The sequence below is a fragment of the Alternaria metachromatica genome (assembly GCF_023757995.1).
Source record: "Alternaria metachromatica strain BMP 0045 chromosome Unknown scaffold_28, whole genome shotgun sequence".
Lineage (NCBI taxonomy): Eukaryota > Fungi > Ascomycota > Dothideomycetes > Pleosporales > Pleosporaceae > Alternaria > Alternaria metachromatica.
Window position 1 is genome coordinate 55,757 of NW_026055519.1, and position 26,101 is coordinate 81,857.

General features: G+C 52.3%; 11 protein-coding genes across 11 annotated transcripts; 6 read left to right on the forward strand and 5 right to left on the reverse strand.

Moving 5' to 3' along the window:
- Positions 1-191: 191 nt before the first annotated feature.
- Positions 192-2,324, forward strand: J4E83_008873 (uncharacterized protein; the record flags this gene model as incomplete). The annotated part of the gene is made up of 1 exon (XM_049335766.1): positions 192-2,324. One exon carries the CDS (start codon positions 192-194, stop codon positions 2,322-2,324), a length of 2,133 nt encoding a protein of 710 aa, XP_049185032.1.
- A 2,012-nt stretch (positions 2,325-4,336) lies between these two features.
- J4E83_008874 (uncharacterized protein) lies at positions 4,337-5,674 on the forward strand (the record flags this gene model as incomplete). Its single annotated transcript, XM_049335767.1, has 3 exons — positions 4,337-4,406; positions 4,459-4,741; positions 4,804-5,674. 3 exons carry the CDS (start codon positions 4,337-4,339, stop codon positions 5,672-5,674), a joined length of 1,224 nt encoding a protein of 407 aa, XP_049185033.1.
- Positions 5,675-6,132: 458 nt separating this feature from the next.
- J4E83_008875 (uncharacterized protein) lies at positions 6,133-8,817 on the reverse strand (the record flags this gene model as incomplete). Its single annotated transcript, XM_049335768.1, has 1 exon — positions 6,133-8,817. One exon carries the CDS (start codon positions 8,815-8,817, stop codon positions 6,133-6,135), a length of 2,685 nt encoding a protein of 894 aa, XP_049185034.1.
- Positions 8,818-10,804: 1,987 nt separating this feature from the next.
- Positions 10,805-11,671, forward strand: J4E83_008876 (uncharacterized protein; the record flags this gene model as incomplete). The annotated part of the gene is made up of 1 exon (XM_049335769.1): positions 10,805-11,671. The coding sequence occupies one exon, from the start codon at positions 10,805-10,807 to the stop codon at positions 11,669-11,671; it is 867 nt and encodes a 288-aa protein (XP_049185035.1).
- Positions 11,672-13,695: 2,024 nt separating this feature from the next.
- J4E83_008877 (uncharacterized protein) lies at positions 13,696-14,377 on the reverse strand (the record flags this gene model as incomplete). Its single annotated transcript, XM_049335770.1, has 3 exons — positions 13,696-13,734; positions 13,811-14,008; positions 14,063-14,377. The coding sequence occupies 3 exons, from the start codon at positions 14,375-14,377 to the stop codon at positions 13,696-13,698; spliced, it is 552 nt and encodes a 183-aa protein (XP_049185036.1).
- A 210-nt stretch (positions 14,378-14,587) lies between these two features.
- Positions 14,588-15,298, forward strand: CNB1 (Calcineurin subunit B; the record flags this gene model as incomplete). The annotated part of the gene is made up of 4 exons (XM_049335771.1): positions 14,588-14,639; positions 14,717-14,769; positions 14,824-15,120; positions 15,176-15,298. The coding sequence occupies 4 exons, from the start codon at positions 14,588-14,590 to the stop codon at positions 15,296-15,298; spliced, it is 525 nt and encodes a 174-aa protein (XP_049185037.1).
- A 2,315-nt stretch (positions 15,299-17,613) lies between these two features.
- On the forward strand, positions 17,614-18,666 carry J4E83_008879 (uncharacterized protein; the record flags this gene model as incomplete). Its single annotated transcript, XM_049335772.1, has 3 exons — positions 17,614-17,718; positions 17,769-18,354; positions 18,416-18,666. The coding sequence occupies 3 exons, from the start codon at positions 17,614-17,616 to the stop codon at positions 18,664-18,666; spliced, it is 942 nt and encodes a 313-aa protein (XP_049185038.1).
- A 921-nt stretch (positions 18,667-19,587) lies between these two features.
- Positions 19,588-20,719, forward strand: J4E83_008880 (uncharacterized protein; the record flags this gene model as incomplete). Its single annotated transcript, XM_049335773.1, has 2 exons — positions 19,588-19,753; positions 19,815-20,719. The coding sequence occupies 2 exons, from the start codon at positions 19,588-19,590 to the stop codon at positions 20,717-20,719; spliced, it is 1,071 nt and encodes a 356-aa protein (XP_049185039.1).
- Positions 20,720-20,848: 129 nt separating this feature from the next.
- Positions 20,849-22,599, reverse strand: J4E83_008881 (uncharacterized protein; the record flags this gene model as incomplete). Its single annotated transcript, XM_049335774.1, has 3 exons — positions 20,849-21,724; positions 21,776-22,285; positions 22,408-22,599. The coding sequence occupies 3 exons, from the start codon at positions 22,597-22,599 to the stop codon at positions 20,849-20,851; spliced, it is 1,578 nt and encodes a 525-aa protein (XP_049185040.1).
- A 690-nt stretch (positions 22,600-23,289) lies between these two features.
- LET1 (26S protease regulatory subunit 8) lies at positions 23,290-24,506 on the reverse strand (the record flags this gene model as incomplete). The annotated part of the gene is made up of 2 exons (XM_049335775.1): positions 23,290-24,224; positions 24,272-24,506. The coding sequence occupies 2 exons, from the start codon at positions 24,504-24,506 to the stop codon at positions 23,290-23,292; spliced, it is 1,170 nt and encodes a 389-aa protein (XP_049185041.1).
- A 439-nt stretch (positions 24,507-24,945) lies between these two features.
- Positions 24,946-26,011, reverse strand: J4E83_008883 (uncharacterized protein; the record flags this gene model as incomplete). The annotated part of the gene is made up of 3 exons (XM_049335776.1): positions 24,946-25,470; positions 25,529-25,960; positions 26,009-26,011. The coding sequence occupies 3 exons, from the start codon at positions 26,009-26,011 to the stop codon at positions 24,946-24,948; spliced, it is 960 nt and encodes a 319-aa protein (XP_049185042.1).
- Between the last annotated feature and the right edge of the window lie 90 nt (positions 26,012-26,101).

Sequence of the window (26,101 nt, forward strand, 5' to 3'; positions counted from 1 at the left end):
CTTTGTCGCGAACTCAGGGCCTCGGCGTGGGCGCGTCACCGTCGGCGTTTGGCGTGGCTGGAACTCCGACTAAATTTCCAGGGTCCATAGATTTTCTAAACTCACCATCCGCCTGTCGCATCTGTCGCGAATCCCTCCAGGCTTCACTCTAAGCTATCGCAACCTGGAAATCGCGCAGGATCCCTTATATCATGTTCCAAAGACGTTATGTGCCACCCGCGGTTGTCGCCAAGAAGCAGCCTTCACCTCCCGCGCCCGTTGTCGCAAAGGCCTCCAGCCCTGTAATTGTTACGAATGAAGAAGTCGCTGCCTCAAGTCCCGAGCCCGTAGAAAACAGTCCGGTAACAGAGGCGAAAAAGACCATCAAGAAGCCCAAAAAGAGAAAACGCGAAGCTGAGGCCGCCAAAGAGGAGGATGATGAGATATCGAAGAAGCACAAGAATGTCTTCTCCAAATTCGAAAAGGCAGCGAAGCTAGCTGAAGCCAAGAGTCAAAATGCAGAGGAGGAACCTGCGAAGGATCCGCAAGAGGCAGGAGAGCTTCATGACCTCGAGCCTATGCCGCAACCCGCACCGATTCCCGAGCCCGTTTACGAACCCACCTTCTCCACCCTTCCCACCTGGCTCGCGCAGCCTACTACCGTCGAAGCGTCCAAAACAGTCCCGTTCGCCGAATTGGGTGTAGATTCCCAGTATGTCAAGAAGCTGGAAAAACAAGGCTTCAAGGACGCTTTGGCGGTACAGACTGCGTTGCTACCTCTGCTACATCCCGGCTTTGACCAACACTTGGGCGATATATGTGTGTCGGCAAAGACTGGTTCTGGAAAGACGCTAGCATATCTACTCCCTGTTATCGAAGCGCTCAAAGACCGTACCGTACCTGTCCTATCCGCCATCGTCGTAGTACCAAGCCGGCAGCTCGTCAACCAAGCCCTACAAGTCGCCGAGGATCTGTGCGCTGGAACAAAGATCAAAGTAGGAACAGCGTTGGGCAATGTCGCGTTTGCGACAGAGCAGAAGCAGCTCGTCAAGATGCGACCGCAATACGACCCAAGGAGAGCACAGGAGCTGCAGGAGAAGGCTTCTCGACAATATCAGACAGGCTTCATGGAGCGAGGAGGGTTGTACGACGACTTGAGAGCCATGCCTCTCGATCACGTTCCACAATATGATTCGGGCGTGGATATTCTCATCTGCACTCCTGGTCGATTAGTTGAGCACATCGAGCACACAACAGGCTTTCTGCTGAACAGCGTGCGCTGGCTTGTCATCGACGAGGCTGATCAGCTTTTGAATCAAAACTTCCAGGGCTGGGCAACCGTGCTCATGGACGCCCTCCACGGTGAGACTCCGGTCGACTTCATGAACGGCCAAGAGCGGATACGAAAGCGCGAGCGCGACGCCAACTCCATCTGGTCCATGGCATTGCCCGCCCGCAGGCAACTCACCAAGGTTGTCCTTTCCGCGACAATGGAAAAGGATCTCACGAAGCTGGGCACTCTCAAGCTGAAGCGACCGAAGTTGGTAGTCGTACAAGACGAGACTACGGAACTCCAACCACTGGAGACAGAAGAAAATGTATTCGAGCTGCCGTCTACGCTAGAGGAGTTCGCAGTACATGTCGGCGATGGTTCAAACAAACCATTGCACTTGCTATACGTACTACTCAACTACGTCTACCCGGGCACGCTGGAACTGTCAAAGCCATCTTCAGACTCCTCAGGCTCTTCAGACTCTTCAGACTCCGGTTCATCCTCAGACAGCGACTCTGAGTCCGACTCGGAAAGCCGCGCAATCATATCCCAACAAACCGGCCGCGTCCTCATCTTCACCAAAAGCACAGAAAGCGCATCCCGCCTATCCCATCTCCTCAGCGCCCTCATGCCCCTCTTCGCCACCCACATCAAAACCATGACCCGCGCCCTCACCGCAGACGCCTCCCGCAAACTGCTCAAATCCTTCAGCTCCGGCGCCACCAAGATCCTCATCGCCTCCGACGCCGCGTCCCGCGGTTTGGATATCCCTGATATCACTCACGTGATCAACTACGATCTTCCTACCAGTATTACGAGTTATGTGCACCGCGTGGGCCGGACGGCGCGTGCGGGTAAACCGGGTGAGGCTTGGACGATGTTTACGAAGACGGAGGCGGCGTGGTTTTTGAAGCAGGTGGCTAAGGGGGATGGGATCAAGAGGGGGGGTAAGAAGGTTAAGAGGATGGAGTGGAAGGAGAGTGCTGTTACGGCGGATGGGAAGAAGAAGGCGTATCGTGCGGCGCTCAAGAAGCTTGAGAGTGCTGTTACTGGCAACGCCGACGCAGAATAGATTCGCAAGGAGATTGCGCTTTTGACTTAGACGCAGACTCAAACTTGGAACTCAGGTTCAGACTCACTCAGACTCAGATTCAGACTTGGACTTAGACTTGGACTTAGACTGGGGTCTGCCCTTGATTTGCGGCGAAATGCATCTCGTTGACCGCAACAAGTTTGCTCCGAAGATAAGGCAGCCGCCAACTTTTCTTTCCTTTTCCAGATACCCAATCCACAGCTAGTATCGGAGAATTTCTGTGCCTGCGTGTACCAAGCTTCCTCAAGCAGCTTGGCTTTGCTTGATACCATCCTTCACGATCGACAGATGGCGTGGAGTGACATGCGCCAGCAACGACTTTGCATCGCAATGGGCAGGTGATAAGAAACTCTAAACCACCGAGCATCGGCATAGCAGTGTGTATCCAACGTTGATAGGATATGAACAACATTCCGCAGTCCAGCCTGGGGGAGCGCCAACTCGCAAAGTGTGGTGCTAAGCATTCTCCTCGGCATGCGTGACCAAGCTTGATGGTGCTTGATACCATCCTCCTCCGCGGTGTAGTGTGCTTGGAATGTTGCGGATCACGTCCTGAATTGGCAGGTTGGAAGCGCAAGCGGCCTTATAATGCGCAATTGGCCGAGCTCGAGATTCGCGATTTCGTGGGCAAAAGTGCCCCATGCTGATGATTGGTCGTGGCATGTGTCTTTGCGACATGAAAGGGTTAGTTAGGCCAGGCGGGATGGTCCACTAGGGCCGGGCCTACACTCAACCTCTCCCATGTGCCGTCTGCAGACGCCCGCCCTTCAACCACACCACCATCGCCACCTACCTAATGCAGTCCGCCGCCGCTCTTATCGCGTTGTTTGCTAAGTTACGCTGTTAATTAATCATGCGTTAACAGCTACCGATCGGCTGGACGACTCGGCGAGTTTTTGGAGGCTGGACATCGGGCGCAAGGGCAGATGTGACTGCGCTGTTCGCCGGCAGTTGGCCTGCTGATCGCGAGCTATCCATGGTACTACGGCACGTTTGCATGCGACTATCGATACCAAAGCATATGTCAAGAGGCGAACGACAGCCATGCAGCCACGGTGTAGAAAGCATGGACACACGTTGACGACATTGACGTTATTGACGGATGTCCGTGTTTGCATGACCAACACACCTCAGGCCATTTCCAGGCCGTGTTTCAACGGCTGTGGCTGTCCCGCTCCCTGCAGCATGATAGCGCCAAGCGTGAAAGTGGCATGCTTGGTAGCGCGCTTCGAAGCTTGACTGGCAGGCACACGCACTACACAACACTGGGGAAGCACTAACCCGCCCCTTAGCGAACAAGGGACGCTATACTATGGCAACTTTCATTCCAGCAGTCACCAATAGCCATGAAGATTCGGTACAGTACTATTAACTTGCCACATTCTTCGAAACATACCTCGGTCCCGCCGTTGCTACGCCTGCGGAACCTCACAGCCTGCAATTACACGATGTAGTACTACGGACACGCCGCCACGCATTCGGTCCTACACTCGCGCAAGATGGTCACTTCAGTCGCAATATCCGATCTACAAGGGCCGTCGCCTATCCCAAGCGCCCTTCTACCAACACCCGGCTCCGCATGCACTTGCGTGACCGACGCCAAGTCTCAATGTAGCAGGTAAATGTATGAAACGCGGCGCCACCGCCTTGCGAGCATGATCGACCTGCCAAGATAGGACTCGTTACCATGAGTGGTTGCGGGATCTAATTTCAATGTTGATCGTTTACCCCACTATGATCCTACACTACGCCTACGATGCCAATAGAGGGCGGCGTAGACAGATCGAACAGGGTAACGAGCACATCATCGTCATGGACAAGACTTTATGCCGCGCCTTGTTGGCATTGCTTGGTATAAAGCCAAGGCATGCCCTCGACTCTATTGCTTCTGTACCGGCTTCGTCTTCTCTTCAAGCCTCTCATACAGGCTTCAGCTACCACTGGCCTTTCACCCCTCGCTCTTCTGCCGTATCAGATAGTCCATCGTTATCATGCCTTCATTCGCCCACCTCACGGCGGCGCTCGCTTTTGCCAGCACTGTTGTTGCCACTCCTGTTCTGCGTATGTCAAACACTGCCTTGATGAAAAGCTCCAACCTAACACGTGATTGCAGACAAGGGAAACTCCTTCTCGGTCGAGCAAGTTCCTCGCTCTACCTACCTAAAGAACGGACCCGAGCAGAAGATCAAGGCCCTCCGCAAGCACGGCAAGGCTGTTCCTCAAAGCCTTGTTGAGGCTGCACAAAACAGGGCTAGCAACACTGTTGTTGCCGCTGCTGCTGCCAGTGGATCAGTGCCTGCCGCTCCCAATGACGCATATGACTCGGCATACCTGAGCCCGGTCACCATTGGCAGCACCACTGTCCACCTTGACTTCGATACCGGAAGCGCTGATCTGTAAGTCACGATGGGGCGAAATGCCTATCCCCATATAAGACCCACATCTAATGTAACCACAGGTGGGTCTTCTCGTCTCTCCAAGCCAGCTCCCAGACCGCCGGCCACGACTACTACAAGGTCGATGCCTCCAAGGTCAAGAGCGGCTACTCCTGGAAGATCTCCTACGGCGATGGCTCTGGTGCCTCCGGCAAGGTCTACGCCGACAAGGTCACCGTCGGCGGCGTGACAGCCACGAGTCAAGCCGTTGAGGCTGCCACATCCGTCTCCGCGCAATTCTCACAAGACGTCGACACAGACGGTCTGCTCGGCCTGGCCATGTCCACCATCAACACAGTGCAACCCCAGCAGCAAAAGACCTTCTTCGACACCGTCAAGTCGCAGCTCGCGTCGCCCCTCTTCGCCGTCCAACTCAAGTACCACGCCGCCGGCACCTACGACTTCGGCTACATCGACAAGAGCAAGTACACCGGCCCCATCACCTACGTCGCCGCCGACGACAGCCAAGGTTTCTGGGGCTTCAGCGCCTCCGCCTACAGCGTCGGCACCACAACCACCACCAAGTCCGTCTCCGGTATCCTCGACACCGGCACAACCCTCATCTACACCGACCCCGCCATCGTCAAGGCCTACTACGCCAAGGTCAGCGGAGCCAAGAACGATGCTACCCAGGGCGGTTACATCTTCCCTTGCACTGCTACTCTCCCTGATTTCTCCATCACCGTCGGTGGCGTCAAGCAGACTGTTCCGGGTAAATACGTCAACTACGCTCCTCTTGATGATGGTACTGGTGCTTGCTTTGGTGGTATTCAGACTGATGACGGTATTGGCTTCAGCATCTTTGGTGACATCTTCCTTAAGAGCAAGTACATTGTTCACGAGATGGGCAGCTCTGGACCTAGACTGGGTTTCGCCCAGCAGGCTGGTGTTTAAGCCGTGAATGGCTTGGCTTGGCTAAGAAGGAATTGGCGAGAGTGTCAGTCGGAGAGATACCATGGCATCGCTGAGATATGCGACTAGTGCCTTTGTAGGCTAATAGCCTAGTGCTTTTATTTTCTGCATAGTAAATATTATCGTCTTGCTGTTTACAACTTTGATCGCATGGGATTTTTCGTGACGACTGTAGATCTTGCATTTATTCTTCCATGTTTGGATGCAATGTGTCATGGTCGAGAGGCACGCACCGGATGAGAGCCATTCTCTCGTGTACAAGACTGGAATGAATTTCGCTAACTGGAGGCACAGCCTGTATGCGTTATAACGCGAAACTCTTCCGAGACTAGGGCCACTAGGTCACCCAGCCATGCTACCATGCCCAAAACTCCGTCGCTATGCATATACGCTCTATTGAAACACTTAAGCTCTTCCCTCATACCACACAACAGCCCCACTCAAGACGTCGACTTCGTCAGTAGAAAGCCAACATTACACTCCTGTTCCTTCAGCACATCGAGAAACACATCATCATCAATTGCCGCCGCCATATTATCCACAACCCCATTCTCTTCATCCCCCTCTCCGTCGCTCTTCTTCATTCCCTTGAGGATCTTAGTATCGATATGCCGATACTCCATCAACATCCTCAGTTTGGGTTGTTTGGCCGCGCGTCTAGCCTTGATCTTGGCCTCTTGCTCTTCAATGTTGACTTCGCTTGCTTTCGTGAGAGTGGGATAGGGGTCTTCGTCCGAGTCTTCAATGTCGTCTTCAGGAGTTTCTGCTTCTTCTTCCTCAGCTTCGAGCTTGATTTCTGGTGAGCCCTTGCAGTCGCACGTGCAGCCGAGGATGTCGTGGGTCTGGCAACCTTCACGCTCGTCAAGACGGAAGAGATCGCGGAGTTCTTCTTGTGAGAAGGAGGATGCGGAGGCTTTGTTGTCCACGACGGCGTTTGCAAGACCCATTTTCATGACTTGACGCTGGTAGATCTTTTCGTCTAGGCCGCCCTGGATGAGGAATCTGTATACTTTGCATGGCAACTTCTGGCCGTCGCGGTGGATACGTGCCATGGCTTGCAGATCGGTAGCGGGGTTCCAGTCGATGTCAAAAAGTACAATGCGCGATGCACCGATAAGGTTAAGACCGACTCCTCCGGATTTTGCAGATAGTAAGAAGGCGAACGACGTGGTCTTTGGAGTCTTGTTGAACTTCTCCACAAGTGCTTGGCGTTTGGTAGCTGGTGTGCTGCCATCGAGACGGAGGTAGGTATATGACAATGACACCAAGAGTCGCTCGATCATGTCCAGTGTGGTCGTGTAATTCGAAACGATAACGATCTTCTCCTCAGTGGTGGTATAGATCCGATGAACCAGGCTGTCGAGCAGTCGCAGCTTCGCACTTGAAGCACTGGAGCTGAGAATCTTGGGCGGTATCAGTGGGAGAAGCGATTGCAGCATCTCCGATGGCGTATCGTCATTATCTTTCGATGATTTGAGCAACGAAGGGCTGTTGCAGACCTTCTTCAGCACGTTGATGAGCTGTAGCGCAATGTCTGTACTTCCCAACGCTATTCTGAATGTTGGTGAGCCCAGTATCGCGCGATAAGCCTCTGCCTGTCCTTTGGTCGGCCTGCAGAAGACAATATGCTCAGTCTTCGGTGGGAGGTACTTTGCAAGCACTTCCGCTGTACGGCGGATCATGAATTGACTGGTAAGGGATACGAGCTCCTTCCATCGTGCCTCGCCCTTTTCGAGCTCAGCTTCACTTGCATCTGGCTGACGGCTGCGCACGATGGGCACTTCGAAGGAACGCTTGAAGGCTGATCGTTGCCCCAGTAGGCCAGGATTGACAAAGTCAATGGCAGTGAAGAACTCGCCCAGGTCGTTCTGCAGTGGCGTGCCCGATAAGATGATCCGCCGCTCGGTGTTGAGAGACTGGATCGCCTGCATAGCCTTGTTGTTAGCAGTCTTCAGCCTGTGGCCTTCATCTGCAATGACGATATCGACAGTCCCTTGCTTCATTTCCTCTTGCATGACACGCAGCATCTCGTATCCGACGATCATGATGTTGTAGGCTTTGCCCTTTGTGAAGTTGGCAATCTTCTTGTTCTTTGCATCTAGCACGTAGACGCCGATCCTCTCATTGCCCAACCATTTCCGAAATTCTCGCTTCCAGTTATCGACCAGGCCAGCGGGGCATACGATGAGGGCTTTCTTGATGACTGGCGAGGCATTGTGTATCGGGTCCTGCTTCATCAGTGTCCAGAGCAGTGTGATTGTCTGCAGTGTCTTGCCCAGACCCATCTCGTCCGCCATGATTGCACCTTCGCCCTCGCATCGCATGCCCATTACACATTCGTATAGGAACTGCACGCCCTCACGTTGGTGTTCGCGCAGATGCTTGCTGAGGACCGGATCAACAACAACGTCGACTATCTGCTTGTCTTTCGGGCATGACGTCGGCCGCTTCATGACGAGAGCGTTCGGTGCGTTCGGATCGTGGCGTGGTTGTGGGATGGATGGGTTTCGTTGAGGCATGACGGTATTTGACAATAGAGGCGCCTTGAACTGCTGCTTGCGTTGGGCTGATGGCTTGTACTCGGGTAAATCCGCTCCATCGTCACCAGTGTCTTTTCTCTTGTTTGCTTTCGACTTGGCCGACGAAAGAGGCTTGTATCCTGGTTCCTCGCGCTTCGACTGATCTACAGGCGCAGCTGCAGCCGTCCCCAGGAACATGCGCCCAGCGAGGTAATCAGCCTTGTCGATGGACGCCTCAACTTCCAGCTCCTTTCCGCCGATGGATAGTGCCGAGCCTGGCAGCAGCGGTCGAGTGCATGCTCCTTTCCCTAATTCTTTTCCTGTTTCGCTGTCCGTGAGCGTCGCATAGCCGCCTGTAACGGCAAGTACGCCATCACCATCCCATGTCTTATTCTTCTTAGTCGTGTATTTCCGCCATAGCACCGTATAATAGTTTCCTTCGAGACCCGGGGGCAGGAATTGGGCTGGTGCGGGGGCGTTCAGCGTGTTGAGCGGTTGGCGACTGCCGGCGGAAAGCGCGTTGGACGAGACTCTAGGTTTCTTCTTCAATGGCTCGCCAGTCTCTGAGCGAGGGCGAGCGAGGGTAAGAGGCCGGAAAGGCTTCATGGGTTCGGGTGCTGGGGGTCATGCGCATGCCGTGGGGTAGGAAATTGTATGGTGTTGATGGTGGCGAGCGCGACGCGCCTTCCCAAGTTCGGTAAATTACGGCGCGCTATCACGTGATTACCCAACACTCATACCTAGGTATTCCCACGGTCATAGATATGCTAAGGCACCTTTGAACTTCTTCTATAGACGTAATATGTCTGTAAGGCGCACATGTCTCTCAATTTTGGAAACTTCGTCATGACGTAATTGTAGCGTGTGGCCAGCTCCTAGGTGATCGCGAAGTGCAAGCTTTACGTGTTGTACTATACAACATGTGCCATAGCCATAGAAAAGCCAACGACAAAGTACACAGTCGTCACGATCATGTTTTCTCTTCGCGATTTCTGAGAATTAGAATGTGCAGTAAGTCTAGCTTTCGCGACGAGACTTTGGAGCCCGCATACGATTAACGCTTCCCAAGTTCCTCCACGCAGCCCGGGAAAGAGCCAACGAAACAGCAGATCGTTCTCAGAAAGCATACGTCCGCAGAACAACCCCAAAACTCCGTGTAGTCGTGCTACTAAGATTAACAGACAGCTCATTTCAACAGCCATTCCATAGTTTCCATCTGTATTTTAGCGTGAATGTTGAAAGTATAATGCATAAAGCCAGGAAACGACCTTAAATCAACGTTGTGCCTGTACCGGTTGGCAGCCAGAGCAGTCTCGCTCGCAGTTCCCAACGGTGTATTGAAGTCTTCAGCTCCATGATACCAGGTTATAGGATTTGCGTCAATGTCTTCCAGGTTGAATCTACATTGTGGTTCGTGCTGTTAGTGATTGTTTTTCTTGTATGCAGCTGAGAGAATTGGAACTAACCCCCACGGTCGCGGAGCAAGCGACTTGTCGTTATTGTAGCCCGAAAAATCCTGCCTTTGCATCTCTTCATAGTTTTTATTCACAAGGTGAGTGTACTGGACATGGCTCTCTAAATTCCTTTGGTGAAATCTTTGAAAGTAGCCTCCTGGGTCACGCAGGGCGGGCATCCAATCCTTGAATTGTTCGGCGACGCCACTCAATCCTGATATTGCTTTCTTGGCTGCGAAATTTGGGTGACTAATGCCGCACATGATAGATGTCTTTTTGAGCCGGTGTTTAGGAAAATGGTAGGCCGCCGCTAGTGCATACGGCCCCCCTCCACGCACAGAAAGTATCTTGAACACTTGAACGCCGCGATAATTAAGCAGATGCTCGACGTCCCGTATAAAACCCAACATCCCTCGATCATGCAGTGAGGAATAGCCATAGCCCGGACGATCAATGGCTATGACGCGGATGCCGTGATTTGCAGCAAACAGATGTACGTGCTTCCAGTCAAGTCGACTACCAGGAGTACCGTGAAACAGAACCCAGCATTGCCCCACCTCTGCCAGACGGCCGAGTTGTGCGTAACTCAACATGGCTCCTGAGGGCAAGGTGATCACCTGGCTATCGTAGGGCCAGATTACAGCGGGTAGAAGCGTATTGTCAAATCCACGCTGAGTTGGATTATGCTGAGTTGAAGTTCGCATCGAGCTCAGCTTAGGGTACAAAGGTTTTTTGCTCGAAGCTGATGCGTATCGAAGCCGCGCCTGGCCTATCCGATGTATGTTGCATGATGGACGGTACCAAGATTGTGTCGCCATTATCCGTCGAGCGCCAGCAACGGCGTTTCCAAACTTCGTCTCCATGGTGGTAGTCAGTCAGGTGACCGGTCCCGCGCACTACTCAATCAAAGAGTGTTTGACGAAAACCAAGAGCTGGCATATCGGGAGGTTTGCAATGAAAGTTCCGAGGTATATGTCGAGATAGACGGAATCGGGTTGTTGTTGGGCGCGCCGGCATACGGAAGGAGCTGTGCCACATCTTGTCTAGTCCATATACGGCAATCCCTTACATCTCAACACATTAACCCCCGGCAGTGCATTCTCAGTCTCCTACTACAACACCATATCGAATAGTTTCATATGTCGTCTCGAAACCACGCAGTTGAGCTTTGCCTTAAGTTCAACTTCTGTCCACCAGCCACTCTCTCAATCTCTAACCCCTCGGCATCGTCTCTGAAGCTGATCGCCACCATCCACCAAACCTCCTCGGCCTTCCCAGATAGACCCGTTACTATCTTGACCAAGTACTCATGTCTCGACACTACGCCTCGTGAGGATGCGTTCCGCAAGGGCGCTATGCACTCACCGGAACTCGCAATTTCCTCCACCCGACAAGTAGATGGCTCTGCAAAAGTGCTTAACCTCCGGCCCACAAAGCGCATTACGTTCCACCGAATATCAGGCGACCCAGATCTTGCCAAACGCCCTGAGGATCCCGATACCCCTGGATTCACTTTCATCACAATTCCTCCGGTGGGAAAAGGTTCTGTACAAGTTGCGTGGGAGCTCTCTGCTGAACGGCTTATGTCGAGTCTCGGCGACGACTCAACCTCGCTCCAAGAAAAGCTGGAACATTTTCTACGAGTCGGCGACACCTACCATGTCTGGCCCGGCAATCTTTCAATTCGATGGTGGTCATTTGGCTCCTTGGAAGACCCGGAAGGCTTGAAAGACAAGAAAATCTCGCGCTTCAGCTTTTCTGACGATCTGGGGTTGGATAGGGAAAAGGGAGCAGATGAAAGCGAAGAGGTTGTTAGTAAAATGCGAGATCTTATTGATTTGCACAACGTGAACAGCTTGTCTTCGAGAAGCGCCGTGGAAGGAGAAGAGAAGCCGGATATTAAGAAGATGAGGGAGGAAGGGTGGGTTTTCGGAGAACCGCCAGGGCTGTTGAAGATGATCGCGCAAGACGAAGACAAGGTAGCGACTTTCAAAATCGTAGAGTAAGGCAGTCGGCTCGTTAGGCAAGTCTGTCAACAGTGCATTCAGACAATATACCTAACCCATGCATACTTCGTTCTCAATCACGCGCTGCTTGAGATTGATATCGATATTTCCATCTTCCTGTTTGTAATGAGGAATCCGTAAAGTCAAGGGTTCGGGTCAATAGCGGAAAAAGCGAGTATTTGAATTGACTGTATGTAATCATTACATATTGCGCAGAATCTGCAACGCACGACGCATGTGGTTCGCTTGTAAAGTGAAGTGGTTGTCGTTTGGATGTATGAAGAGCTCAGTGTTTTGTAGTCGATCGCGCATGTATCGCAAGCCATCCGGAGGGTTTTGTACGTCCATGCCTCCAGCAATTATAAGGATTCGGTTAGCATCTATGTCCCTAAGCTCGTATCCCCAATAGCGATGCTGCGCGCAATGATCATGGACATAGGCTGCAGGAGTACCGTGTCTTGCATGCCCCTCGATGATTTTGTGCCCTTGTTCGGTCTTGCGTAACTCTTCGGTGGCCGGATTTATGGCCGCCAGGTTTTTCAAGAATTTCCTACTTACAAAGGAGACTCTGAGCTCCATAAGAAACGGGAAGATAGTGAGTAATCTCCATAGATACCTACTCATCGGCACGCCAGCTCTGTTCATCGGCACGCCAGTTTTTGGTGCATCAATTGGAGCTATGGGGGCCATGAGCAGGGTGCCCTGAACTTGCACTTTGGTGCAAATGTGAGTGAGAGCAAGAGCATATGGGCCGCCACCCCTAGCACCAATGACTTTATATTGTTCATATCCAACATGATCCATCAACCTTTGAACATCATAGGCGTGTCTTGTTACCACGTAATTCTTGTCGACTGTAGATAAGCCATAACCTGGCCTTTCTGGACAAACGAGGGTGACGCCATTTTTCAACGCCCAATCGTGCCACATGCGATAGTCCAGACGCGAACCAGGAGTACCATGGAATGCGACAATGACGGCTGCTTTCGGATGTCTGCTGCCATATATCGCATACCCAAGTTGACGTCCGTCAGGGAGCGTGAAAGTCTGTGAGTCGCCAGGAGAGATGCAATATGATGGAGAAATTTGAAGATTACCACGTCGGCATGGTCTTGAAGGAGCTGCCTGTCTTTGCTGAGATAGTGACGGGTTTGACGGTAGTGGCGGTTGTGGAAGGTTCGACATTTGAGAGTCGATTGGACGGGAGCGAAGGGAGGCAGTAGAGCCCAATTTAGGGTTACCCAGACCAATACGGGGGCCTATGGCGGTACCAGGCGGTCGTTTTGAAATGGAATCGTGAACTTTCTGGTTGGCCTGCGACGACTTTGGTAAGGCTGACAATAAGGATTTTGCTTTCGGACTTTTGCCGACGGTAGTAGGTTTTTGAGAAGGTGGAACTTGGCCCCTTGAGTTCGATGTAGATGATAGCAAGCGGGTGCGACTGATGTTTATTACGGTATTGAACCGCAAGTTGCGATTGCGGGGCAATCCTCTGGATAGGATGAGATACACCGGCATGGTTCTACTTCAAATCAGGCACTAGCGATACGACGGAGTGGAGAGATTCTTAGATTGAGATGGCAAGTATTGCTGTTTGGAGTAATAGAAAGTAGGGAGAGGCGCGAGGAAGATTTCCAAGGATGAGGTGAGAGCGAGGGTGGATACGTCGGATTGGAGGGGCGCCCGTGCCGCAATCCGCATTTATTACCCGATGGACGCCACCCGCGGAACGAAGGAGTCTGAGGTGCATTCACCCCATTTAAGGGAAAAATCGAACACCTAAGAGCCTACATCAAGATAAAAGCTTGCGAAGTTGGTGGCCTAACAGCGACGTAGGCTCCTAGGTGTTCGGTTTTTCCCTTGTATGAGGTGCATTGTTAGGACAGAGTTAGCAATGCGAGTAACACCAAGTGGTCTGGTTTGGTCATTGGGGTGTTTTCGTCACGCCCTAAGGGCCTGCTCAAACCTATAAACATTCAAGTGCAGGTATGGCTGAATAGGGAGAGAGCTACGAATCATCGCATTCAATCTTGAGCAGCGCTTGAGAACTCTCCTTCGTAATACTAAAAGATCATTAGCGTTGGATCCCACACTTCAAACATATGATCGGCGCCGGACTTTCAAGAAGGCCACACTTACCTCCGTCACGTTCTTCGCCAATTTGGTATCCCTCAACTTGGACTTCGCATTCGGTATCGTCCAGTTGTTGACTCCCCACCACCATCTCCGTATCCGCGCACCGACGCCGTGTCCACTAAACTTGGTCGATCGGTTCCAATGCCGCCAGCCGTTCAGTAGGAGAGTCCATAGCACGCCTTGCGCGAAGCACATGATGACCTATGCCGCTGATTAGCGAAACTTCCCATATGCTCCATTCTTATCTCCTTGTACCTGATCTCGTAATGTGATCCATGCCACGCCTTGCCATCCCTCTGCTTGCTCGATGCTCTTTAGGTAGCTTTGTTCGAATCGAAGGTCTGGTAGCGGGGGCATCGTCTTCTGGCGCGGTACCGGATCTAATACGTTGACTGGTATTTCATCTTCGCCGACTTCCGAGCTATCGGGATCTGGGTGTTCATTGAGGGTGACGGGCTGCTTCTGGGATGCGGCGGTCGATGGGTTCAGGTCATGGCGTACGGATGGGTGTTGGTTGATGGACGCGCCCTGTAGCACTGAGCCAACTTCGGTCGGTATATCTGAGTCCATTGTGTCTGAATCTGCGCCTCGACGTGAGGCTCGAGCGGAGTGTTGAATGTGGATGCGCGGAAGGGAAGGTGGAGTCTTGGCGGTTGACGTCGGGGCGCGGTGCCTGCCTTTAGCGCGGTTGGACCCTAGCGGCGGCGACCAGCAGCCCCACGACATCGAGACACGACAATATCCTCCACATCCAATTCCTACCCCAGATAAATCGCCAGAATGGGTAACCAACAGTCTGGGCTGCTCGACAACATAGCCTCCGGGTCTAACTGTACGTAAGCGGCGAAAGAGGAGGCATACGCGAAGGGGCGTCTGCGGGGCTGAGAATAGCTTGCTAACAGCGTGTAGTTGACCGCGAGGAGGTTGATCGCCTAAGGAAACGGTTTATGAAGCTGGACAAGGTGCGCGATCAGCACTATACGCAATAGCTGAATGCTTGGCTAACATCCACCTAGGACAACTCTGGTACCATCGAGCGCGACGAATTCCTAGCCCTCCCCCAAATCTCCTCAAACCCTCTCGCAACACGCATGATCGCTATCTTCGACGAAGATGGCGGCGGCGACGTCGACTTCCAAGAATTCGTCTCTGGTCTCTCAGCTTTCAGTAGCAAGGGCAACAAGGAGGAGAAGCTGCGATTCGCTTTCCGCGTATACGACATCGACCGCGACGGCTACATCAGCAATGGCGAGCTCTTCATAGTACTGAAGATGATGGTTGGAAGCAACCTGAAGGACCAACAGCTGCAACAGGTGCGTGCAATACATACTGGAAGTCATATGGCAGAGACGTCTAACGAGCATGTAGATTGTCGACAAGACCATCATGGAGGCCGACCTAGACCGCGACGGCAAGATCAGCTTCGAGGAGTTCACAAAGATGGTCGAGAACACAGACGTTTCTATGAGCATGACCCTGGACCAGTTCTAAGCGCTTTTTCTATTACGAATGCGACGGCATCTCCAGGCACGAGGGTTTCCTTGGCGAGGCGTTCATGGTGTTGCGGGCACACTCGGGAACGGGCTCGACAGTATTCCATATTCCTCAATTCAGACCCGACATCTTTGGTCAACTCTGTGCCACAAACTTGGCTGCTGGCGCGAATCATGACAACTTACCACTGATCGCACTCAAAGATACTGATTTCGCATTAACAAGAACAGCTGCTTATATTCATGTACAGGATCACTTCTTGCCCCAGCTCTACAAAAACCTCTTCCCGATATATCCACCACCACCGAAACCCAGACTAAACCCCGGCATCCCGATTGCCGCATAAACCACAATAACAAAGTGAATACCAGCCGCGATACACAACCCCGCACCTTCCCAACTCCCAGCTTCGATGCTGACCTCCCCCTCACCGCCACCAACCGCATGATGTCCCAGCAGAATCCCTATCTCATGCAACGCTTTCGCACTAGCCATCGCACACAACGCGCCCGCAACGCCCAGCGCCGCACTAACCCCTAGGAGAAACTTCGAAGCCTTCTCGTTCCGGCCGCCTCGTTCGCGGAAGATGAAGTAGTATATCAGAGATATGAGGAAGAGGGATGAGGCGATCGCGGGAAGAGGGTATAAAGAGGATTTCTGAAGTGCTAGGGCGGAAGCGAGAACAGGGTGTGTCATTGGTATGCTGGAAAGGCCTGGTGGTGTGTCTCCTGGAAAGCATTCTAACGGCGCTGGTGTGGGGTTATCGCTTGGCGCCGTGGTGTTTGGTGGAAAGGATGCGCAGAGGCCTGTCATGGTATTAGTATCCTCGAATCTCATCTCTACTCTGAGGTGCACAGGTAGCACACAACATGAACGCAGAGACATACCGAAATACCCTATCCGCACCGCAACGGGTGGCTGTCCAGCAGTCCCATTCTGCGATATCATCACCCAATACAGACTCTCGATGCCAGCACCTGTGCTTATGCAGCCGAGAAGCACGAAGAGGTATATGATCAGGGAGATGAGGGTGAAGATGCAGACGAAGAAGGTTTTGTTGAGGATCCGGTCCTTGAGGAAGTTTGCTACTAGGAAGGGGAGCATGGTGACTGTAGTGGTGATACGTGCGTGCGGGGGTGAGGTATGAAGACTAATGGGGGTTAGAGGGAGGTGATGATGTTTTTGCGGTATTTATTGCTGGAGAGGAGATGCTGTTTCGGTGATGGGGTGGCTTCAAGAGATGGGTGTGAACTTTTGGGGGTGTGATTTCAGTGCTTGGAAGGGGTGAGGGTTGTGACATGTTGGCCATACGAGGCGAGAGTGAGTGGTTCGTCTACATCACTGAGAATATTTGTGTGTCTATGCTATGCTATAGATACGACCATCTCAGCAGAAGAAGACACGGGCACCGCGTCGTTTCTGAGTGCATCACGTCGCGCGGGTGTTTGTCGGCTGTTGGTAGCTTTCTTTGATACCGAGATGTTCGATCTACTCCACGTACTTGTTTCATTGCGCACTATTCGGAAGACGCTGTCAGAGAACATGAGAGGCTACATTGCGGGAAGGAAATGTTTGGAAGAAGACGAATCTCCGTGATGGGGGAAAGATATGAATGCCACAAGCGGGATCCGTGGACAGCGCGGTTGAGCGTTTTTCAGGACAAATAGTCGCGGTCAAGGACGAAAACCATGGTACCGGACGAACGACGCTTGTCAGCGAAGAGGAGGTGTATGTAGGTACTCAGTTGGAACTCCAAGCACATTTGTTCTATAAAGTTTCCAGTTTACGGTGATATCACCGGCGTATGGCGCTCAACTAGGCTTAGTCTGATCCAGATGGAGCTAGCGCATCCAACCCAAGCCTTTCCCCGCCCTGATTTCGCCCTTCTCGCACTTCGTAAATATCCGAGAGTCCGGCACGGCGCCGCAACTCACATACTGAGGGCTTACACTGATGTCTTGTGGTAGTCACGTCATGCGCCCTGCCAAGGTCTCCATGTTGCATTCGCGACTTCTCAGTGGGCGGGAGATTTACGAGCGGATATTTGCAGCCGCGTAGCTTCTATCGATGTCTACGAGCATCACCATGTCGCTATGCCAAGCTACACGGCAACGGGTAGTTAATACACTTCGTGAAGACATGAATCCTTCGACCGGGTTTCGTCCACATGCTGACCATATAAGGTCTACTGAGATGCTCCTCAAATATCGTAAACAACTTCACCATCTCTCAGTAGCCTCGTCAACTATATCATCTCGTACCAACTTCCAATTTTGCTCAGTCCAACAACTATCGTCAATCAAACCTCAGCCATGGTCACCGTAGCAGTTGCCGGAGGCACCGGCGGCATCGGCCGTACAATCGTCGAAGAACTCGTTCGACAAGGCAAACACCAAGTCTTGATTCTAAGCCGAAGTGTATGAACACAAGATCCATTTGACTTGGTACATCACTAATTAACATCCAGGCAAGCAAACTATCAGGCCTCGAATCCGTCTCAGTCCTCGAAACGAACTACGACGACATCGCGTCAATGAAAGAGCTACTTCAGAAGAACAACATCGAGATCGTCATATCCGCCCTCCGCCTCTTCGACAAGCCAGGCGCAGACTCGCAGATGAACCTCATCCGCGCCGCCATCGACGCCGGCAACGTAAAGCGCTTCATGCCCAGCGAATACGGAGTCAACTACTCCCAACCCGGCATTCTCGACGTGTATCCTTCCGCAAAATGGTGGCTTGACGCCGCCGATCTACTGCGTAGCTCCCATATCGACTTCACACGCGTTTTCTTGGGCTGGTATTCGGATTACTTTGCTATGCCGCATGTCAAGTCCAACATGAAGCCTTTCAACTACGCTTTGGACTTCAAGAACAAGAAGGCGGTGCTGCCAGGTGATGGCAATTCGGCGGTCTCGTTTATCCATTCGACGGACTTAGCGAAGTATGTTGTTGCGACGTTGGATGATGAGAAGAAATGGCCTGAGCTTAGTCCTTTTGCTTCCGACGCGTTGACGTGGAAGAAGGCTGTTGAGTTGGCGGAGAAGGTTACGGGTAAGTCATCCTTGTCACTCCTATCATGGCGATTAGGATAAAGCTAACAGCTTCATGACAGGCACGAAATGGGACATCACCTACGATACCATCGAGAAGTTAGAGAAGGGTCAAGCCACGGTGCTCCAGCAGCCAGAAGGCTCATACGAGTTTCCTCCGGAGTTCATTCAACCCTTGGTTGTCGAGTTCAGCATGCTGGCTGTACGTGTGAACATGGATGCCTCGAAAGATGGATTGAGAAACCATGAGTTTCCCCAGATTCATCCGATCGGTGTCGAGGAGTTGATGCAGAAGGCCTGGGGAAGCAAATGATGAGATCAGTATGGTATCGTGCGGGCTGGAGTTGAGCTCGCAGGTAATCTTCGCTTTTTAGAGAATCGGTCGTACATTGATAGCAATCTAAAGATCAACAACGAGTCCGGCGAAGCTTACGACAACTCGTATACGCGTAAGTGTTCAAGACGACGCTGATGATAACCAATGGAAGGGATTCGATTACTGCTGATTCGGGCTGTTGGCAAGGCTTGGCGTTTCCCGTGTCCCCGTGACCCACTTCGTTCAGCCGCCTCGACCGGGAGACCTCGTTGTTTGGTTCATTTCAACCTACCCGGGCACACGTACACATTCAGGCCCACTTCACATGGGTACGGCCGCGTTGTACAGTATGGCGAATAGCACTAAATGTAGTACGAAGGGGTTAGAGTTTTCGTACAACGAGAAGCTATTCTAGGCGAGGCTTGGATTGTTGGGTGCCGCGTCATGTATCGTGACGAAGCTTTGGTAAGGTTGGTGAAGTGGTGATGGCTGCAGTGTTTGACTGGATTCGATGCGACGGCAAGGGGAAACGTGGTTAGGTAGGGGTAAGATATCCCATGTACGAAATGCGTGTGAGACATACACTGAAATCGTACATCATCGCTTTAGGTCTACATGTAGGAATACGAAATTAGTAGTATATCCCATGCAGCTTTCATGAGATACATACGCTTGTATAAAGGCACTGAGTATCACTGTAAAGTCTATATCTATCATCATCAGTTCTCCGGTGTCGCTAGCTAGCTGTATCAAATCATTCTACCTTGAAGTCATTCATCCGATCATACCAACTCCTGTCTTTACTAGATTCGGCAATCAAACATGGTCAACCTCGCCTCCGCTCTGACCAGCGCTGCTGCTTCCACCTTTCTCTTTAGCACTGTCATAGCTCACCCCGGCGAGACACACGATCATGCCATGATCAAACGCGAGATCGAAGCTCGTGGCTTGCGCGCCGCAGCAGCGAAACGTTCTCTGGCTGGATGTCAAAATACGCTCAAGCACCGAAGCTTGATGCAGCGTGCTGAAAAACGTCGCGCGAATACCATGGATGAGCTTCGTCGGAAGCGTGGAATCACTGCAAGTATGCTCTCCTCCAACGTCCCAACCTTATTTCCAACAACGATGGCTAAATCAGCATACAGAGCCCAAGAAGTACCGTCGCGATCTGAAGCAACTCCAAGAATTCGAAAAGGTCAACCATAACATGACCGGCACAATAGATTACACGCCCGACACTCCCACCAGCGCCATCTTCGCCGCAAACACCTCATGCATCCTCACCCCCGAACTCACCTTCGGGCCCTACTACGTCACAGGCGAGATGATCCGCAAGAACGTAGTCGAAGACCAAAAGGGCATCGACCTCTACCTCGAAGTGCAATACGTCGACATCACCACCTGCGAGCCCGTCCCACACCTCTACGTCGACATATGGAACTCCAACGCCACGGGCTACTACAGCGGCGTTGAAAACGGGCAAGGCGGGCTTAACACCACTTTTCTACGTGGCGTGCAAGAAACGGATGCTGATGGCGTCGTCGCTTTCGAAACCTTGTTTCCGGGCCACTACACCGATCGCGCAACGCACACGCACCTCCTCGTTAAGTCTAATGTGACGGTCCGCTCAAACGGCACCACAGGCTCCGATGGCACTATCGCACATGCCGGTCAGCTTTTCTACCCTGAAGATCTCAAGGCTGAGGTTGAGGCTACGGAGCCTTATATCTTTAGTACGCAGCCGTATATCACCAACGACGACGATTTCCTGTCGGTTGTTCAGGCTGATAACGACTTTGATCCGTTTCCTCAGTACGTGTATCTGGGTGATGGGGTCGAGGATGGGTTGATGGCTTGGATTCAGATTGGGATTAACACTACGGCTGATCATAATGACGATCAGATGTTCGGTGTTGCTGCGGATTACCAGGCGGGTGGTGGTGTTGCGAACCTGAATCAGACGGGTGCGGATCTGATTGGTGGGCCGGGTGCTAATGGGACTACATCGTCGGGTGCTGTCTCTTCTGGTGCTACCCCAGGGGCGGTTTGAAACTTCATTATGGTGACTACTTGCATATTCGTTCTTGTACTTTCCTTGAAGAAGCCCCGTTCTAAGTACATAGATGCATTCACTATCCACGCATCTGTGTCGTTCAAAACACGCTTTGCACCTGCCCACTTACATACTCGCTTTCCCCCTACTCTCAAAGGGCAGTATAAGCACGAAAAGACCTGCAGCGATAAACAACGCCCCACTAACATAAACCGGCGCACTAGTCTCCAAATCCGCAAACATCGCCACAATAGGCGCCATTATACCAAACACCCGATTCGCACTCGCCGTGATAGCATTTCCTGTACCGCGATCTTTCGTTGGGAAGATCTCTGGAGTATACGCATACAAGACCGCATACATGATGTTACTCATGAAGTTGTAAGCGCAGTTCCATCCTAAGAGGGCGTTGGAAGTGAGCGCCGTCGTGGAACACAAGAGAAAGACACCAGTGAGGACTGTAGAGAGGGCTAGTGTGCCTTTGCGTCCAATATGCGGTGTTTCGACGAGTACTGCGCCGAGGATGCATCCTGGTACGCCAAGCACGGCGATTATGAGACTGTTGCGGTAGGTGATGTAGGTCGAGCCGTCACCGAAGTCGGCACCGCGCGTGGCTTGAATGTAGGGTAGGAAGGCGTTGTAGAGGGGGTAGCCGAGGCCAATGAATGCCCAGACTAAAGTGATGGTGCTGGTTGAGAAAGCGAGTTTCTTGGTCGCGAAGAGAGCTTTGACGTGCGAGCTATCTAGCTTCTGCAGTTTGCGCTTGACTGCTGCGGTGGCGGTGCTGGTCTCCTGGACTGTACCGGGTAGAGCGTAGTTGTTGCATGATTCTAGTTCTTCAAGTGTGAGGGTGCATTCTTTTCTATTTCGGCGCGCGACTTCGTGGACGATGCGGACGGCGTCTGTGTCTCGGCCTTTGCCCATCAGGAATTTGGGGGACTCGAAGATTGTGAAGAAGACGAAGCGGCCAATGAACATCAGGAGAGCGACGCCTCCCATGACCTTTGGAAAGTATTAGCAGATACTTCCAAGAATGTAAAACTCAGTACTCACGATCATGAAGTACCGCCATCCCATATTTTCTCCTCTCGTGCAGTTTGTATCCGTCTGCTGACAGGTGAGGTTTCCAAGTAACGGCCATGCTACAAGCGTGGCAAAGACTTGCGCGAGCGCCCAGTAGATCGACAGAATCGTAAGCAGATACTGGTGGCTCCCAGGCAAGAACTCCAGGAAAATCGCTGAATCCACAGGCAGGTTTCCGCCCACACCAACAGACCAAAGAGCAGCGAACGTGCCAGTAGCACCGAAATTTGGGCTACTTGCTGCTATCATTCCGAACACAGCCGTGATACCGATAGTGAGGTTGAATGCCCATCGTCTTCCGAATATGTCGCAGCCAAATCCCCAGAAGACGGCGCCGAAAAGAAGTCCGATGTTTTGTGAGAGGGAGAGCAGCGGTGGGCGTGTGGGGTTGAATTCGTTCGTGATGGGCGTAAAGATTAGGGATGTTACTATCGGCCAGAGATTGTCCATTGCCCAACCAAAACCAATCACGATGAAGAGCTGGGAGAGGTCAGTTTGTTGGACCGGGATGGATGGAGATGAAGGACGAGTATGGGGAAAAGGTTGCTTGTGCGAAGTGTGTTCATGATAGATGTGGGAGTAATAATGAGATGAGTACTTACCTGCCATTGATACCTCCCCATACCTATGTCTTGCATGGCCTTGTTTAGCATCTTCGCTTTGGCTTCGTACACGGGATCTAACGACCCATCTTCCAAAACGCTCACCGGCGCTTCTCCATCTCTTGCTACGGTTTGCGCTGAAGGTTCCTTGTAGCCGTGCGATTCATTCATCTTTGCTGGCGAGTCGGCCATGGTTTCTTTTCGCCCTTTGAAACCGGCTGCGAGCGCAAAGAATGTAAGAGCGGAGGTTAAGCTAGATCGCAGTAAACACAGACAGCCGGGTCAAGTCAAGGTAGCAGGTGGCGAGGGACATTGAGCATTAGCGTCGCTTAGGAACTTAGTGAATGGAGGATCTTTAACGGAATGGTATTTGATTGAGCCAGTGGGTTGGGGAACTGCATGGTTAGTGTGACGACTTATAATGTTCCTTGTCGCGCAATCGGGCTTCCCGGTCGCGCAATACCACGCAGAGGAAGGTACCACCACGACGATGCGCGGGGTATCTCCAGGACGAACGCCGAGGTAGTACTGCGTCCACAACTCTGGTCCACACACGCGATAAGGGATTGCAGCCGTTGCGACTGTCTTGTGGTAGGCGATAAGCGATGTCAAGGTGGTTACGATCTGCAGTGCATGCGAGGTGGTGTGGGAGATGGCGGGCTAGGTTCTGACGGGAGTTGCTCCGCACTAGTATGACGTGCCGTCACACTTGAGCTGACCATGCGAGATCCACGTCAACCATGTTAGGAATCTTGAAGGTCGGTAGTCATTATTTGTTTGTACCAAGAATCTGCACGTCTATGTTTGGTGTACATAATCTCGACGTAAACACCAGCAATGCATAATGCAGGCCAGCGCAGTAGCATAACCACGTACCATGGTCTACTTCCACAGCTTGCTCAAACTGGTCGCCTTGTCGTCGTGCTTGTTCAGCACCTTCGCAGTCGCCAGATCGAAGTCCTCCTGTGTGACGTGCACTCTCCTCTCCCTGAGGGCGTACATACCAGCCTCAGTGCACACACCCTTCAGCTCAGCACCAGAACATCCGTTCATCTTCTCTGCGACCTTTGTCAGGTTGATACCACGCGTCAAGTTCATGCTCCTAGAGTGAATGCGCAGAATGTCGGCACGCGCCTCGACGGTTGGCGGTGGGAACTCGATCTTTCGGTCGATACGCCCGGGTCGTAGAAGGGCGGGATCTAGGATGTCCAGTCGGTTGGTCGCCATGATGATCTTGATGTTCTTGGTTGGCTCGAAACCGTCCAGCTGGTTCAGCAGCTCCAACATGGTTCGCTGGACCTCGGAATCACCACCTGAGCTTCCCTCCACTCGACTTGATCCAATGCTGTCAATCTCGTCCATGAAGATAATGCTGGGTGCGTGTTCTCGTGCCATGACGAAGAGTTCACGAACCATGCGACTACCCTCACCAATGTACTTCTGTACCAGCTCGCTACCAGACACACGAATGAACTTGCAGTCGGCGTGATGTGCGACCGCACGCGCAAGCAGTGTCTTTCCTGTTCCAGGAGGACCGTATAGTAGAACACCCTTGGGCTGAGCGATACCGAGCGATTCGAAGAGTTCGGGATGTTGCAGACCCAGCTCAATGACTTCCTTGATCTCCTTGATCTGCTGGTCCAGACCACCAATCATGTCGTATGTGCTGTCGGGCACCTTCTCAACCATCATGAGGGAGACGAGGGGGTCGACGGACGAGGGAAGGAGCTTCTCGAGCTTGTAGGAGTCGCTGAGTAGGGTGACGCGCTTTCCGGCGGTGAGTTTGCTGATATCTACGCTGTCCGCGACATCGACGACTGTCCTGATTAGTCTTGATTCCGATTATGACTAGAGTGACACATACCGTATTTGCCCTCGGGGTGAACCTTCACAAGCACCTTCTTCGTACCCATCACCTTTACTACCTCTCCGACGTAGGATCCCGGTTGCTGAAGAAGGCCGAGCTCTTCTCGCAATAACCGTACTCTTGAGTTGTAGTCATTGCGCTGGGCTTCAAGTCGTCGTAGCTTGGCCTGTCCCTGTATGATCTCGAGCTTCATCGTCTCGATCTTGTTGTGGAAGAAGGTATCGAGCGCCATGGCTGTGGCGGGCGCCGGCGGCGATGTTTAGGCTAGGGTATTGTTTGGGGCGGGGTTGTATGCAAGGAACTCGTGTAGTGAGCGACGGCGAAGACGGTGGAGTAAAGGTTGTGGGTGAGATAGCGATGGCGACTGGTGCACCTTGTTGTTGACGCCCGTGACGGCGTGGAAGCTTCCGAAGCTGGCCATTGTCGGATTAAGGTTACGCCGGGCCACTAGCGCATACGCGTTGGAGGAAGGAGCGCCTGAGCCCGAGCACTGCAACGCGTGACTCTCTTTCACGTAACTACGAGTTATGTACTTTTATCAGTCACATTCCACTATCCCAATCTCGCCTTATATAGATGAGGCATCATTTAATTACCATCACGCTATTCTCACACTATACGAGACAAAGATAGGGCCGCCATATCCAGCCCCGAACCCTAACCGCAATCTCTCACCGCGCGATTACGGGCGCGCTTACCTGCCTTAGTCGCGCGAGCTCGAGAAGTATCGACAACGACTTGGTCGTCGTGCCATAGTTGATCTGCACACTCTGCTCCTCGGCCACGTTGTCCTGGATTCTCAGACTGCTCAAATGCTTGTATATATCTGTATCCAGCGGAGCATTGACCTGAACAGCGTAACCACGAGATGCATTGTTGATAACGATGCGTTCGGTCTTGACGGGAACTTCTCGTGGCGATGCTTCTGAGTCATCAACGAGCGTCTCGTCTTCGCTATCTTCGCCATCACCATGACCCGCCTTGTCGAGAGCCTTGAGATCAGCCAGAGTCAATGGGACAAAGCCGTCATCTAATATCGTTAGTCTGGATACATCATCGTCAGCCGAAAACCCACTTGATGGACGTCGGCCCTTGAGCAGTTGTGCAATTTTCAGGCCCTTGCAATCCTGGACAAGCTCCCGGAAGGACTCGTCGATCCGCTGTATAGCTTCCGCATTTGCTACAGCTTGTTTCCCCTACATGCGTCACATAATCAGTCAATGTCTCACACGATTCGAGGCTCGAAGTTCTTACCATGGTGCGGACTACTCCTACGTGGGCGACTTGAATGGACAGCACGAGCACAGCCTTCACTTGGACAAGCTCGCCCATGATGGCGCTCAGCTTCTTCTCGTCTGCTGAGCCGTCCACCAGCTGGCGCGCAAACTGGATCATCTTACTTGTGGTTGACGGAACCAAAGTCTTGATCAAGGCAGCCAGCCTCTCCGACACGTCTTGTAGTCGAACCAGCTCCGCAGCAACAGTGGGTGTCTTCAGGTCCTGCTCATCGTAGATCATACCCATGATTGCCTTGATACTTTTGAGTTCGCTATAGTGTCGAGCCAGGACCTCAGGAAGACCTTTCTGACGAGCGTTCGCATCGCGGAGGCGTTTGAAGATTCGGAAGACTTGCTCTACGAGTTGAGTAGTAGCTTGGATTGCGGATACAACAGCCACCGCTTCAGCCTGTTACGACAATTAGCCTTGCCACCCATACAAACGAAGTGGACTTACCATAGTGTTCAAGGTATCGGTTGAAATTCCTTTGGAGAGATAAGAGCACAAGTACTAGGAGATTGCGCAGACAGCTCGAAGGGTGCGAGACAG